The sequence below is a fragment of the Tachysurus vachellii genome, chromosome 16 (genome assembly GCF_030014155.1).
Source record: "Tachysurus vachellii isolate PV-2020 chromosome 16, HZAU_Pvac_v1, whole genome shotgun sequence".
NCBI classification, from domain to species: domain Eukaryota; kingdom Metazoa; phylum Chordata; class Actinopteri; order Siluriformes; family Bagridae; genus Tachysurus; species Tachysurus vachellii.
Window position 1 is genome coordinate 14,228,938 of NC_083475.1, and position 17,488 is coordinate 14,246,425.

Here is a 17,488-nt window from a genome sequence, read left to right on the forward strand (position 1 = left end):
AGTTCTTTCTTTCAGGATGGCGCTGTAACAAAGAAGAATGAGTACTGTATACCAGAGACTATAATATAGAAGTAGGATTTCAAAGTATTTCAGGTAGACTCTTAGATAGGGTTGTTCAAGGATTTTAAGGGTGCATTAAATAATTGTGTACAAAGTTTTTTTTAAATGTTTTATTTTGCAATTATTTCTAGGTGTGCTCATTTCAAGGATTCTTCTTGGACATTTTAAGGGGTCCTACTGAGGGTCAATTGAAATTTTCCAGTGTGCAGCGTCAGAATATTTCAGGTGGGCTTTACATTTCACTAGAGATATCCTTTTATAATCCTATTTTTTTACGTAATTGGCATACAGATAGTGTAAGACTAACCATTAATAAGCAATAGTTAAAAAACTTTATATGTTGTTCTGTGCTGGATAATTTGTACTGAACATTGCCTGTTGTCTTTTTTGTGGTTGATGTGGTCAAAGGAATACACTTCTGCACTAGCACTTACAATGAGATAAAAGACATAAGACATATATAATACAGACCAGACATAATACATAATACACATAATGTAGTTAAACTACCTTATGACAAGGCTACATCTTTGTTGTATTGACTGTTTATCAAAGGACTCTAGGATTAAAGGGAAAATCATCTGAGACTGATGGTTAGCAGAAGTGCTTTTGAATGTTCTGTTCATCTAAAGGTGATTTGAAAAGAGAGTCTGGCTAACCTAATTATGAAGCATGATCAGGAAGCAAACCAAATGCAAAATTAAATATCATTTGTTTTTGTTTGTCTATTTTAAAAGCCCTAAATAGATAAAGACAAAATCTAGAATCTTTTACACTGTGGTTCACAAAACCACAGCAGATATGTGTACGTCTTGAGAAAACATGCTCATACAAATGTTTTTTTTGTTAACTCATGCTGAGGTAAATGCAGTTAAACATGCTGATATGGCCAGAACATAAAACAGCCTTTAGTAGCAGTACAGAGGTACTTCTATAAGTTTGTGTGTCCTTAGCTGTGTTGTCCAATAACGAGAAGTCCTTTCCTGAAACAGAATTGCAGTGGGATTCACTTCCGAACACTTTTTAAAGACACAATGATGCAGTATGTGGTGTCCAGACCACTTTACACAGAAGATGACTTTACAGATGAGCATGAGAAAGTCTGTCGACAACACAAGACAACACTCGGCCATGTTAAAGAATACTTCACGTAAGCCTGAATTGTTTTTTGTATTTCACTGATTTACTCTACTATACTCTTTTGATATTGTATGAAAGTGTACTATGGATATATAATTACATTATGTGTTTCACGGAACAAATTTGATACACTTTGTATGTATTTGTGTTTATCTTTGTGTGTGTGTGTGTGTGTTTGTGTGGTGATACAGTTGCAACTCAGAACGTGCAAAGAATGCAGCTTTGTCTTTGCTGCCAATCATTGGATGGATGAAAATGTACAATATCAAAGAATGGATACTGGGTGATATTGTATCTGGAGTGAGCACTGGGCTGGTGGCTGTACTGCAAGGTAAAACTGTCTCCAAATAAATATTGTCCTGTAACAAATTGAAAATTCAAATTACATTTATTTGTATAGTACTTTTAACAATTCACATTGTCTCAAACCAATGAAAAAAATGATTCCAGCCGATTCCAAAATTTGTCAATGGAATTCAAAATAAGTTTCTTTTTCAAAGAAACCTTAACATAAATGATCATGAGACCCTAATAAATGTGATTCTTAATACATATTCTTAAATATTTGAAAAATTGACTGACTGAAAGATTTGTTAATAGTGTCTCTCATAACTCAGTCCACAGGGAAGCTAATAAATGTGAAATAGTGGTTCATATAATTAAGTATATTTTAATCTATTCTTTTCTAAGGACTGGCATACAGCTTACTAGCATCTCTTCCTGCCTGGTATGGATTGTATGCTGCCTTTTTCCCTGTAATCATATACTTTTTCTTTGGAACTTCTAGACACATCTCTGTGGGTGAGTTACCATCTTTACAATTTCTTTTTACCATTTTAGTATTGAAAATGTGATTAAGATATGCATGACTTAAAGTGGAATAATTCAGAGGGGGACTTAGTAGTACAGTCCCAATAAAGGGTGTTATGCTTTGGTGTTGTACTGGGTATAAATGTAGAAATATACCTGAAGATAACCTTTGTCTATTACATCAACAACATAAAACAAGAAGTGCTTATGCAACCGTTATCTTCTGTGATTTGCGGTGGCCATAAAATACAAACAAAATGTTACACATATAAAGAATGAGAGATTATTAAAGCAAAAGGAATATAATGTCAATGCATCCAATGTGGAAATATAACGGAATAAAAATATAAATTTTATGTCCAATGCATATAATTTCAGATGCCAAAATATAGATACCAATATTTAGATGTTTTTGTGTTTCTAAAAATGTGAAGTCATCATGGAAAGCAAAACTAACAAGAACTGAATCCTGTTCTGGATTCCCGAAGCTTGCTCTTTGATTTCTTCTGATCCAAACACGGACCCAATGCTGACTGTATCTGGCTCTGAGGAGCTGTATGCAGGTGTATCAGCAGAACAGCTCCCTCAGTCCACTGTATTTGAGGAGCTGCTTGAGATTGTGATTCATTAGCTTAATTCATTATGGCCAAACAAGCAGTGAGTGGTTGCATTTTCAAAGCTAGATAACCTCTTCCTCACCAGTGGCCTAGATCAACCTCCCTGCAGAAAATCTCCAGTTCTTCCATGACCTCCACAACACAGTGGAAAGAATTTTAAATAATCTGTACATGGCTCATGTGCACACCATGTCAACATGCTGTCCAAGCCATACAGAGATCCAGCTCTGGGTCAAACTAATATGCCTGAAGGCAATTTACATTCTTGGGCTTCCAAATTTGGGAGCAGATATCCTGTTAAGGCAGGGGCTGAGGGCTGGGGAATGGCACCTCCACCTGCAGGTGGGAGAACCCATAGGGCAGAGGTATGGCTGAACAGAAGTGGACTTGTTCACCTCCAAGATGTTGATCTACTGTCCCTTATTGTTTGCCCTCACACCTCCAGCTCTTCTGTGGCTGTATGCCTTTCCTCTCATAGCTCTGCTTCCAGGAGTTCCAGAGCTACAAACAAATTCTATCACCTTAAATGGTGTCTCTTTAATTGTGGAATGGTTAAAGCTATTCTGCACCCCAGACCGGACTACATTCTGAAGGTGCCTTCTGTGACTGGCCATCTGGTCATCTTGAAAGCCTTTCCTCCGCCTCATGTATCCTTGTAGCAAGGTAGTCTTCATCTACTTTGTCCAGTCCAGACTCTTATGCTCTACATCCACCACTCAGACCAGTGTCATAGCAGCATTTGATATTGATGTTTTCATAGCCACAAAACGGAACTGAGTAAGGTAAAGAGAGTCTGTGTTGTTTTGCCACACTTTGTGCATGTCTTCTGTCAGACATCTAGAATCTGGGGATATTATGTAGCCTGACCTCATGTTGGCCAACAGAATTGACGTGTTTCCATCCTTGCTTCAGATGCCACTCTCACATTCCTTGTTTTCTTTCTTTGGGAACTGCATAAATTATTACCCTTAGATTATATGTCTCTATTAATGAGCTGTTATTATGAAAATGGCAACAAACACATTGATATTTAATGCTACTGTTGGCTCCATGTTATAGACAATTCATAAGCTTCTGACCAGTCAGATTAAAGAATTCATATAAAGGTGCTGCCATGTTAACTGAGATATGTTAAATGCCCAGGTAATGATATTATGTTGTGCTTTACTACTAGTGATCTTACAGATTTAACCATTCCCTCCAACTGCATGTTTCCATGTCAGGAGCTTTTCCAGTCCTGAGTCTCATGATAGGGTCTGTAGTGACCAGGCTGGTACCTGATGATGGTCCTCCAGCCAACATCACAGGCTTTGATGGGCTTACAATGGACCAGCAAAGAGCCATAGTGTCTGCCTCACTTACCTTTCTAATTGGCATTTTCCAGGTATTCCTCATCATGTCATAATCTTTAGCTATTGCAGCTCTGTGTTACCTACTTATAGAAAAAAATATCAGCTGAACTGTAGTACTGATACTGTAACTGAAATTGCAAAATGTAGTTACATTTTTAGCTATTTATGAAGACTGATTGTCATCTAAATGTGATTTCTCTTTTGCTCTTTAACACCCAGCTTGGCATGGGGTTGCTGCAGATTGGATTCATAGTCATTTATCTGTCTGATACTCTGGTGTCTGGGTTCACTACTGCTGCTGCAGTCCACATCTTGGTGTCACAACTCAAATTTATTTTTGGGCTGAAGGTACCAGGCTTCAGTGGACCATTCGCCATTATAAAAGTAAGTTCAGCAGGTTCTTGTGTTTTTTTGTGTACTGTATAAGTTACAATTAAATGCAAATGACTGTACATGAAATATGCCACAAGACCTCAGACACCTTATCTCAGTTCGTTAGAAAAACATAATGTCACAGAATGATTGCAACTGTTCATTTGTGATCATACTGTCACTCCATTCATACTTAATTTTTTAGATTCTGGAGAAAACCTTTGGACAGATCACATCGACAAATGTCCATGATTTGGTGACGTCACTTGTGGTAATGATTGTTGTATTCATTGTGAAAGAACTCAATGAAAGATTCAAGAAAAAGCTTCCGGTCCCCATCCCAATAGAAGTCATCATGGTGAGTATAACTGGTTAATCAGTATATATAAAACAAAGCAATAGTGTTGTCATCTTGTGTTAATGTATGAATGAATTGCTGTTATTAATTTCTGAGTACAACTAATTACTGTTTTTTATTAAGTGATTAATCTGACAAATATGACTGCAGGAAGTGTTTTATTACCATATTGCGCAAAACGCTTTAAACCGTACATACAGAAAGATAAAGGTTCTAACCTAGTTGTCCTTTCACCAATTTAAGAAATTTATGTGGCACAATACTGCCACGGAGTTAAAACAATTCATCTGCCATTGTTTATTCATCATGAGACACAAAATAACTGAAGAGAAAACTTTCCTTCAAAAATACTCAATCCACTTTTAGTTGCATGTGTTAAAATTGAGAAAGGTCACAGTCTAACCTCTGGTTCGAGCTCTCTCAGCTTTTGTTTATGTGAATGGCAAACAGAGCTTACTTAAGTAGCAAATACTTATTAAAATTAAATTAAAATAATAGCATACAGATGGAAGAACTAACACGCAAAATGAAAGCATAAGGTCTGCATATTCTAGTACATTTAGTTAAGCCACGAGGAAATACAAACTTCTTGATACCAGTGTTAATCAACACACAAAATAAATAATACTCCAACCACATTCACAGCTCTCATTAAAGAAGTAGAACTTTGATAAAGAAGTAGAACTCTGATAAAAAAGTTTTTTTTTGAAAACATTATCAAAATCTTTTTAATTGGTGCTCAATGTGCTAAAAAGATAAGATTCTAATGCTGTACTTTTTGTTGTACTTGGCTTTTTTGTTAACCAACTTAATCATGCACCACCTTTCTGGTTTACCACCAGTGAAACTTTACCACCAGTGAAAATGTTTTCACGCTCTCACTTATGTTATCAAATCAATCAAGAAATTGTTGCAGTAAATAATTTTATTTATGTTCATATTTTGGATTTCCATGAGTAGAAATATTAACTCAACAATTTCCATTATTTTGCAGACTATCATTGCATGTGGAATATCTTATGCATACAATTTCAGAGACAATTTTGGAGTGGATGTTGTAGGAAAAATACCAGATGGGTAAGCAAGGAAATCATTAATAATTTTATATTTCATTTTTGAGAATGATCACAGAGAAGAATGAGAAGTATGACCACAACATATTTTCTCCTTCTACTAGATTTGAGCCACCACTTGCTCCTAATTTTCAGGTCTTTCAGGAGACGGCAGTAGATGCTTTCCCAATGTCTATAGTTGGTTTTGCTGTAGCTTTTGCTGTGGCTAAAGTCTATGCTGTCAAACATGACTATGTTATTGATGGAAACCAGGTGAGCTCCACTGTCATGTAGCTTGAAAGAAAATGGACAGCAAATAATACTGCATAGATTGAGTGTGTCTCTGGGTTATTTGATTGTCATGCAAGACTGACCTATTTACAGGAGCTCATAGCTTTTGGTGCAAGCAACATCTTTGGTGGAGCGTTCAAATCCCTGGCAGCTAGCACAGCTCTCTCCAGGAGTGCAGTACAGGAGAGCACAGGGGGCAAAACACAGGTACTGCCCTTTATAAACATACAGTATGACAAGTTTATCAGTTAAACATTTATCAGTTTTGTAGGTGGTATTTCTGTGTCTGTATTGTGTCATCATTTGAACAGAAATATATCAATACATGAACAATCATAATTAAGAGCACATAAGTATATACATTGCCATTGCAATGAAATTCTTTCTGAAGTATAAAATCTAAATATGTTAACAGAAATAATGCCCTCTAGGGTTGAGGTGAGTTATGTACAATTCTCCAGTGAAGTACAACAATAAATCTCACATGAAACGCATGTAATTACAGGAATAAACAATCTCTGTTGAATGGGTTAAGGGTGGAAATTTATATTAATATATACAGCCTATAAAAATGTGACCTACACTAAGGTGCCTTTAAAAAGTCCTATTTTTCCTTCTGTCAGATGATCTGAACCCATTTTAGTTGTGTCTATTGTGCAGTGACAACAGCAGACTACAGTTAAAAGTAACATTTTGTTATATATCAAAATATAACAAGTCTATTGTCATTTTCCAGGTTGCTGGTCTTCTGTCTGCAGTTATTGTCCTGGTAGTAACTCTGGCCATAGGGTTCTTGCTAGAGCCACTGCCGAAGGTAACCATCATGGTTAATCTACAGTTCTTAATGTGCAGTGCATCAGTTCCGTGTTCTGAGATTCAGTTAATGCCTCAGAGTGGTATGCTCTATAAATATGATATATCGTGTGTGTTTTGTAGTCAGTGCTAGGTGCAGTGGTAATAGTGAATCTGAAAGGGATGCTGATGCAGGTCTGTGAAGTCCCATACCTCTGGAAAAAGGATCGACCTGACTGTGTAAGAGACCACCATGTTTTCAATCAGCCTTTGAAATTTCCTAATAAATCAATGATATTAGCCCTTTGTCAGATAATCAAAATCCAGCCATAGCATGATGAGTATCATTTCCAGACAAAACCAATATACATGTTACTTACATTGTTGAATTTTGTTAGTTAGCTAGCTCATATTAGCCAAATTGACAGGATTTATGAGGGAATGCTTAAATCAAATAGTGAATAATGTTCACAACTAATGCTAGGTGGCTAACAAATGCTAAAGTGTCAGGATCTTTCAGAAAAATGTTTATAAACTACTCAGTTGTACTACTCAAAGATCTGGCCATCAGAATGTGGTCTGAAGTAAGATCCTTCACAGAAAACATGACTAAAGATTCCCAAAAGTGTAATATTCAGAACATTAGCTGGGAAATAGTGTTAATAACAGCAATAATTCATTTAAAAGACTGACAGAATTGTTGGTGAATAAAACTGTACTGCATTTTATAATAAAATACTTCTAATAAAATAGACTTCTGCAATGGCTTTTGTAATTATGTGCGCATTATTTAATTATGTGACCTCCCTCCATTCAGTTTGTTTGGGTTGTGACCTGTGTGGCCTCCATATTGCTGGGGCTAGATCTCGGCCTTGCTGTGGGACTCGGAGCAGAGATGATTGTTGTTGTCTTCAGGACTCAGTTGTGAGTCTGACTAAATGAAATAAATAAAATAAAAATTAATAACTGCAGAAACGTTTGGTTTAGATACTGAAAAGAGTAACAATATAAATCCTCTATTTCTAGTCCACACTGCTGTGTCCTAGCAAACATCGCTGGCACTGAAATTTACAGGAACCGCAAAGACTATGTCAATGTAAGTCACTCTTAATTACAGATTAATTACATACTGATTACAGTGCTGAAATATTCCACAGTCCCCCATTAAAGACAATAAAAATTGTAACCCTAAATCTGGTCTACTGTAGCTCAGTAGGAGAGTTAATGCACAATATGTGTTTATACTGTATGTGTATATTGTGTATACTGCACCTGCTCACCTAACTGAGAAAATATTTCTCATGCAAAATATAATCCTTTTTTTATTATTAACCCTACACAGATATATGAACCAGAGGGAGTGAAGATTTTCAGAATTCCTTCACCAATATTCTTTGCAAATATTGATTTCTTCAGAGACAAACTGATTGATGCTGTAAGTATTTATAAAATTAGAAGCTTGACTTTAATCCTAAAGTTCTGCAACAACAAGTACCTGCCTTGGTCAGTATAAAACAAAGTGGAGGCTTAAACACTTATGTGGCTCACAAAAAATCAGTCCAGAAGAAATTACACAGTTTGCGGGTTTGTTCTGCTGTGGTAATAAATACTCACACCTACCTATAGTGCCTCAATTCCTACAATGATTTACTTATTTGTTGCCAATTACGGGTGTAATGCCAATTGCTCCATAGTAATAAACAAACTATAAAGTGTTTTCCTTATCTTCATTCTTTTTAATGTTAATTTAGTTGTATGCAGTCTTTCTTACATGTCTGCAACATGTCCACAACTAGTTCAAAAATTTTGCTCACCGAAAAAAACGAGGAACCAGACTCATAGGCTATACATATAGTTTACATAAATTGTTTTTGTGTGTGGGTATATATAGACTACTTCTTGTATTGTTGATATTCATTACACACACAGCTTCTAGACCTTTAAAACCTTCCTATCAGTTATGTCTGACTGTTCCTTGACCCATTTGTTTTACTGTTGCTGTGCCAATGCTATACAGATTTATACAAGTTATACAATTTATTCCAATGCATCTTCAACCGCCACACATTGGTGAGGTTAGACGTGAACACTGGCATGCCACAGAAAGGTTTGCACAAATGCGAGGTTGTTATTTTCATGTAGACAAACGTGAGCAGCCAGACATTCAGGACAAATGAAGACCTCATTCAGTTACATCACAATGCATAAATCATACCATAAATCATAATCAGACAATACAGAAATCATAACTGCCTAGTCATTACCAGGATCAGATACAGATAAAGGTTCAAGGTAGATAGCTTTATTATGATAATCCCACAATTTCCCAACCCCCGTCCAAAGCAGAGGTTGTTTTAAATGTATGTACTAACTTGCTTCTCTGTTACAGGTGGGCTTCAATCCACTGAGGGTACTGAGAAAGAGAAATAAAGCCCTGCGAAAAATTAAGAAGCTAATTAAGAATGGGGAACTCATAGTCACAGATGTAAGTTCAGTACCTAGTGAGGAAGATACATGGTCTGACCCACTTGCTTGAACCTTGAGTGATGGTTAACCCAGATGGTTTTCAGATATGGGTTTTAATATGTATATTAAGGGTGTCAAAGTCTATACATTTGGATAACAGCAGGCTCTAATGTTCATTCTTTATTAATGTTATAAATTACAGAATCTTGTTTAAACTTTCAATGCTAAGAAGATCATTACTTTATCCACAGAAGAGACTATATGCAACAGGCTTCTTGGTAACTGAAGAGTCAGAAGATGAGAGCAATATGGAGGACTTAGATAAGCCAGTAGACTTCTCGGGCCTTCCTATTCAGGTGAACTGGAGAGCAGAGCTTCCTGCCAACATCTCTGTTCCTCCAGTAGACATCCACAGTCTTGTGCTTGACTTCTCTGCTGTCTCCTTCATTGATATCTCAGCCCTCAAAGGTCTTAAAATGGTATGACAATTGCATCCTGATCTGAATACTGTATAATTATAGAAACGAATATGTAGACAGCATAAAATGCAACATATCCTATATTTCCAGGCTTTGAAAGAGTTTATCCGCATTGACGTTGAGGTCTACATTGTGGCCTGTGATCGTAAGTTTAAATGTTACTTTATCGTGGCATATAAACTGACACAATTATGTTGTCATTGTCTGAAATATGTGAGACATTATCTATGACTAACTTTTGAAATGCACTCCTCAGCTTACATCATTGAGAAACTCAAGAGCTGCAAATTCTTTGATGATGAGATTAAAACATCCATCTTTTTTCTGACCCTCCATGATGCTGTGCTGCACATACGTAATCTACATCCACCTTACAGCATTTGTGAAAAGGTGATTAAAAGAAAAAGGTACCATGTTCCATGTTAGACTATTCAACATGAGTAATTCACTCTGCTTAACTTATTAATGTACCCATATAGGTATATAACAACATAAATCACAAGCTGAATAATGAAAATTATAACATGCGCAACAGAGAAAAAACAGTGAGTGAACCCACTTTTTTTTACCACTTTTTTTTTACCACACATTATTCTTTATACTTTTATTCAGTATATTTTTTTCTTATTTATTTATTTATTTATTTATTTATTTATTTATTTTTTACAGGGCAAGAAACCAGAGACCAGGTTGTAATGAACAATCAGTATCTCACAAGTATGTTGGGGAAACCAAGACAGAATCGACTATTGGATGTTTTAAATCTTGAGAATTATTAATGTAATTTATAGCTGGATTTTTCTGGCAAAATAAAATGTATATTAGTTGAAATATATATTAGAATTATATTATATATATATTAGGCTTAGAACAAATGCGTACTGTATAATGTTTTGATTTTTTTTTTTACAAACGAAATTATGCATTTTGAGACCTTTTATGTGTTTTATGTTTATATATACACACACACCATAACTTTGTCACTAGTGTGTGTTTGTATGTGTAAAATATTTAATATGTATAAAAATCAAGCAAATATATTATTTCAGATGTGTGCACAGTATTATTTTTTAAAAATAAAACGTCTGGCAATATTTCTTACATTATTTTCTGGTTTCTGTTCTTTATTATTATTATTATTATTATTATTATTATTATTATTATTATTATTATTATTATTCTCTCTCTCTCTCTCTCTCTCTCTCTCTCTCTCTCTTCTCTCTCTCTCTCTCTCTCTCTCTATATATATATATATATATATATATATATATATATATATATATATATATATATATATATATATATATATACTATAAATGAAATTTACAGACAATGCTACACAAAAAAATATAAATAAAGATCACAATATACAGAGTATGAGAAGGGTTAGCAATGCATATAAAGTCTGATAGTCATGAAAATAACAGTTGTGTACATCACATATGATGACTTTTTGTACCATACACAATATACAGTACAGAATGTGTGAGCAATAGTGTGTGTAACATTTGGGGATGAAGTAATGAGTGACTGTTCTTACTATTTATAGATGTAAATTGAAGTGTAACAAGTTTGTGAGGAGCATGTTGGTGCTTTTTTTTAAACGGCAAGTTGCATATAGTTAAGGTTAGCTGTTTTTGAGGGTGATTGCCTGTGGAAAGAAACTGTTATTATACCTAGTAGGTTTAGTGTTCAATGTTCTTTAGTGCCTGCCAGATTGGAGGAAATGAAAACAGTTGTGTCCAGGGTGTGAGGGTGACGGTAGTGATTTTTTTTTCCCCATTTCCTGGTTCTTGTGGAGTACAAGTCATGGAGAGTGGGCAGGGGAACACCAATGATTTTTTCTGTTGTTTTTACTCTAGTCTGTACCTGTCCTGTTTTGTGGCAGCACCAAACCAGACGGTGATGGATGTGCACAGGACAGATTTGAGACCTGCAGTGTATAACTGTACCAACAGCTCCTATGACAGACCATACTGCCTCAGATGGCAGAACATACTTCCACAAATTCTCCTGGATGAAAGTACACCCTCTGCTGGGCCTTTTTGAGGATGTAGTTTATGTTGGAGTCCCAATTCAGGTCTTGTAAAATGGTAGTTCCCAGAAAAGGTCTTTATACATGACACATGTTGGATACTGTGAGGGGGAGTAGTGTTGATGAGTGTCTTCCAAATTCCACTGTCATCTCCTCAGTTTTGAGCGTGTTTGTGTCCAGATTGTTGGTGTTGTCTGACATGTAGTACCAGCCGCTCGATCTCCTGCATATTGGTCGTAACTGGAAGAGAGGCTTTCTGAGATTATTCTGTTAAACTGAACTGAATTCAACAAACAAAATCTGTGCATATATCCCTGGCTATATACATACAGTATCTCACAGAAGTGAGTATACCCCTCACATTTTTGTAAATATTTTATTATCTTTTCATGTGATGACACTGAAAGAAAGACTCTTTCTCATGAAAGAAGCAGAACTTCCTCACCTCCTTTATCCCAGCTCCAAATGTGGCCTTCAAAATAAAAGACTGTTTTGATAAAAATCGCAAAAATTGCTTTTAAAAACATCATCAAAATGGAATTCAAACTACAGATAGGAAAACCATTTTAATTGGTGCTCAATGTGCTGAAAAGATAAGATGCTAAGGCTTCATGCAAGCTTGGCATTTTTGTTAACCATCTTGATCATGCACTATTTATCTGCCAACTTTTCATCTTCCAAATGTTTTCAGTTGCTCACTGATTTAGCAAAACAACGTTAACAATGAATTAAGAAATAGCCACATTTAATCATTTTATTTAGGTTCATATTTAGGATTTTCCTTGAGAATAAATATGAACTTAACATGTGGAGTATCTTATGTATACAACTTCAGAGACAATTTTGGAGTGGATGTTGTAGAAAACATACCATATAGGCAAGCAACAAAATCATTAATTATTTTATATTTAATTTGTGAGATTGATCACAGAGAAGAATGAGAAGTATGACCACAGCATATTTTCACCTTGCACTACATTTCAGTCATGACTTTCTCCTAATATTCAGATCTTTATTATGTCTATACTTGCTTTTACTGTAGCTGAAGTCTATGCTGTCAAACATGACTATGTTATTGATGGAAACCAGGGGAGCTCCACTGTCATGTAGCTTTAAAGAAAATGGACAGCAAATGATGCTGCAGAGATCTGCAGTATATCTCCAGGTTATTTGATTGTCATGCAAAACTGACTACAGGAGCTTAAAGCATTTGGTGCAAGTAACATCTTTGGTGCATCGTTTAAATCCCTGGCAGCTAGCACAGTTCTCTCCAGGAGTGCAGTACAGGAGAGCACAGGGGGGAAAACATAGGTACTGACCTTTATAAACATAGTAGTATGTCTGTGTCTGTATTGTATTGTTGTTTAGGCAGAAATATAACATTGACATTTCATTAGATTTCAAAGATATATGATGAAAATAATAAAGAGCAAATAAATATATTTATTATCATTGCAGTAGAATACTTCCTGAAGTAAAAATCAAAATATGTTAACAGAAATACTGCCCTCTAGGGTTGAGGTGAGGTATGTACTATTCTACAGTGAAGTACAACGATAAAGCTCATATGAAACGCATGTAATTACAGGAATAAACTATCTATGTTTAATAGGGGTTCAAGGGTGGAAAATTATATTGATATATACAGCCTATAAAAATTGTGACCTACACTAAGGTGCCTTTTAAAAGTCCTATTTTACCTTCTGTCAGATGATATAAACCCATTTAATTGTGTCTATTGTGCAGTCACAACAGCAGACTACAGTCAAAATTAAACAAGTAACATTTGCTCCAAAGCTCCAAAACAATATACAATGTTTGTTACTTCTATGCTGTAAATGAAAAAAGCAACATCCAGGGATCGATCTTCCTAGCCTGATCGTACAGGGATCGATCTTCCTAGCCTGATCTTCTCTTCTTACGGGGCTACTTCGTCAATCCTGATGTTCTACCGCTGTTTGGAGTCTCATTGCCCGGTGGTCACCTTGCCAGGGATCAATCTGCATGGTCAGCCAGTGTCTCATGTGACTGTTGTGGATGGAGCCACCCGGAGACTGTCATACCTTCTTTGAACCAATGTTGTGTCAGTCAGCTGTATAGTCTGGTCTTTGTCAGCAATCAGGTCTGAGCTGAACTCAGAGTTTGCGATGACCCATTAGTTCCTCAAGAGCTCTCGGTTGCAATATTATAAACTGTTGTAGAAATGACATTATTTACATTTACATTATTTACTATTGAGTGTCACAAAATGAGGATGGGTTCCCTTCTGATTCTGGTTCATCTTAAGGTTTCTTCTTAAGGCTTAGTGGTTAGCACGTTCGCCTCACACCTCCAGGGTCGGGGTTCGATTCCCGCCTCCACCTTGTGTGTGTGGAGTTTGCATGTTCTCCCTGTGCCTCGGGGGTTTCCTCCGGGTACTCCGGTTTCCTCCCCCGGTCCAAAGACATGCATGGTAGGTTGATTGGCATCTCTGGAAAATTGTCCCTAGTGTGTGATTGCGTGAGTGAATGAGTGTGTGTGTGTGCCCTGCGATGGGTTGGCACTCCGTCCAGGGTGTATCCTGCCTTGATGCCCGATGACGCCTGAGATAGGCACAGGCTCCCCGTGACCCGAGGTAGTTCGGATAAACGGTAGAAAATGAATGAATGAATGAATTGAATACTACATTTTATAATAAAATACTGAATAGGCTTCTGTAATTATGTGCCCATTACCTCCCTCCATTCAGGTTGTTTGGGTTGTGACCTGTGCGGCCTCCATATTGCTGGGGCTAGATCTTGACCTTGCTGTGGGACTCGGAGCAGAGATGATTGCTGTTGTCTTCAGGACACAATTTTGAGTCTGACTAAATGAAATAAATAAAATAAAAATGAATAACTGCAGAAACTTTTTGTTTAGTTACTGAAAAAAGTAACAATATAAGTCCTTTATTTCTAGTCCACACTGCTGTGTCCTAGCAAACATCTCTGGCACTGAAATTTACAGGAACCACAAAGACTATGTCAATGTAAGTCACTCTTAATTACAGATTAATTACATACTGATTACAGTGCTGAAATATTCCACAGTCCCCCATTAAAGACAATAAAAATTGTAACCCTAAATCTGGTCTACTGTAGCTCAGTAGGAGAGTTAATGCACAATATGTGTTTATACTGTATGTGTATATTGTGTATACTGCACCTGCTCACCTAACTGAGAAAATATTTCTCATGCAAAATATAATCCTTTATTTATTATTAACCCTACACAGATATATGAACCAGAGGGAGCGAAGATTTTCAGAATTCCTTCACCAATATTCTATATTGATTTCTTCAGAGACAAACTGATTGATGCTGTAAGTATTTATGAAATTAGAAGCATGACTTTAATCCTAAAGTTCTGCAAAAACAAGTACCTGCCTTGGTCAGTATAAAACAAAGTGGAGGCTTAAACACTTATGTGGCTCACAAAAAATCAATCCAGGAGAAATTACACAGGTGCGGGTGTTGTTCTGCTGTGGTAATAAATACTCACACCTACCTATAGTGCCTCAATTCATACAATGATTTACTTCTTAGTTGCCAATTACAGGACAACAGCTCCATGGGACAATAATAACACTCATTCTTCTTTGACTGTTTATTTATTTGAATTAATTCTTTCATATGTTGTGTTTTCCAATTAATTTTCATTCAAATATAAGGTTTAAGTTTAAGTAAAACCTCTTATCAGTTACTGTTCCTTGACCACATCTTTTTTTAACTGAAAGATATTTGTTTTCTTGTTGCTATGCTATTCTGGCATGCCACAGAAAGGTTTGCCTGAATGAAAAGTTTTTATTGTCATGCAGATGTAATTGAGCAGTCAGATACAAAGTTATATAGAAAAATGATAGAAAAAGTTATAGAAAAAATACATTCATTTACATCACAATGCATATACAGCAATCATAACTGTCTAGTCAGGATCAGTAAAGAAATCAGTAAACAGATACAGGTTTCCCCCAATTTGTATTTTTTTATGTACAGCATATCTGTATGTTATTGTCTGAAGCAGAGGTTGTTTTAAATGTATGTACTTACTTTCTCCTCTGTTACAGGTGGGCTTCAATCCATTGAGAGTACTGAGAAAGAGAAATAAAGCCCTGCGAAAAATTAAGAAGTTGATTAAGAATGGGGAACTCATAGTCACAGATGTAAGACTAGGTACTAGGTACTATACATATATATATATATATATATATATATATATATATATATATATATATATATATATATATATATATATATATATATACACATATATATATATATATATGGTACTATACATATATATATATATATATATATATATATATATATATATATATATATATATATATATATATACATATATATATACACATACAGTCTGTACCTTTGGATAAGAGCTCATATATCCACTCTTTAGAATGTTATAAATTACAGACTCTTGTTTACACTTTCAATGCTGAGAAGATCATTGCTTTATCCCCAGAAGAGACTACATGCTACTTGCTCTTTGCCCATTGAAGAGTCAGAAGATGGAGGACTTTGATAAGCCAATAGACTTCTCTGGCCTTCCTATTCAGGTGAACTAGAGATCAGAACTTGTCCTGCCAACATCTCTGTTCCTCCAATAGAAATCCACAGTCTCGTGCTTGACTTCTCTGCTGTCTCCTTCCTTGATATCTCAGCCCTGAAAGATCTTAAAACGGTATAACAATTCCATCCTAAACTGAAAACTGTAATCATAGAAATGAATATTGTTTTTTGTAGACATCAAAAAATGTTAATTGCATGTCTGAGACTATGGCATCCATAATGGATGTTCGTCACTTTAAAAATCTGATATCACTGTGCTATAAAATTTCCAGGCTTTGAAAGAGTTTATTCGCATTGACGTTAAAGTCTACATTATGGCTTGTGATCGTAAGTGTAAAAGTTACTTTATTGTGGCATATAAACTGATACAATTGTGTTGCCATTGAATTTATGTTGCCATAAAAATGAGACATTATCTACCACTAACCTTTGAAATGCTCTTCTCAGCTTACATCACTGAGAAACTAAATAGCTGCAGATTCTTTGATGACGAGATTAAAACATCCATCTTCTTTCGGATGCTCCATGATGATGCGATGCTGCACATACTTAATCTACATCCACCTCACAGCATTATTGAAAGAGTAAAGAAAATAAAGCCATTGTTTCTGTATTCTCTGTCAGCATATTCCATATTAAACATTAATAATTCACTCTGTTTAATCCATTAAATTGCCCATAAGTATATAATGAAAAATACAGCTTGTGCAGCAGAGAAAAAACAGTGAGTGAACCCCCTTGTTTTTTTTTTTTTAGCTTTTGTAGCTACCTTTTTTTACCTCATAATAATCATAATTTGTATATTTACACTGTAGAATTTTTTTTGCAGGGAAAGAAACCACTTTTTTAATGCACACTGACTCAGTGTCTCTCAAGTATACTGGGGAAACCAAGATAGAATCAGCTGTAGGATGCTTTGAATCTTATGAATTGTTATTGTAATTTATAGATGGAAATTTTGGGGAAATCTATTCTATATAGTTGAAATATTTGGAACAAATTAGTACTGTATAATGTTTATTTACAAAAAGAATTATGTATTTAGAGGCACATAATC

The 17,488-nt window shown here is 35.5% G+C and overlaps 1 protein-coding gene and 1 pseudogene across 1 annotated transcript; both read left to right on the top strand.

The window, feature by feature from the left end:
• slc26a3.2 (solute carrier family 26 member 3, tandem duplicate 2) lies at positions 1-10,775 on the top strand. The gene is made up of 22 exons (XM_060889520.1): positions 1-93; positions 192-285; positions 1,053-1,210; positions 1,392-1,531; positions 1,891-2,001; positions 3,851-4,011; positions 4,199-4,363; positions 4,557-4,709; positions 5,704-5,786; positions 5,887-6,034; positions 6,146-6,259; positions 6,789-6,866; positions 6,989-7,084; positions 7,662-7,768; positions 7,871-7,940; positions 8,187-8,279; positions 9,234-9,329; positions 9,562-9,789; positions 9,880-9,934; positions 10,046-10,179; positions 10,269-10,334; positions 10,459-10,775. Exons 3-22 carry the CDS (start codon positions 1,095-1,097, stop codon positions 10,483-10,485), a joined length of 2,241 nt encoding a protein of 746 aa, XP_060745503.1. The 5' UTR covers positions 1-93; positions 192-285; positions 1,053-1,094; the 3' UTR covers positions 10,486-10,775.
• Positions 10,776-13,917: 3,142 nt separating this feature from the next.
• On the top strand, positions 13,918-17,196 carry LOC132858765 (chloride anion exchanger-like; annotated as a pseudogene).
• Positions 17,197-17,488: the final 292 nt, after the last annotated feature.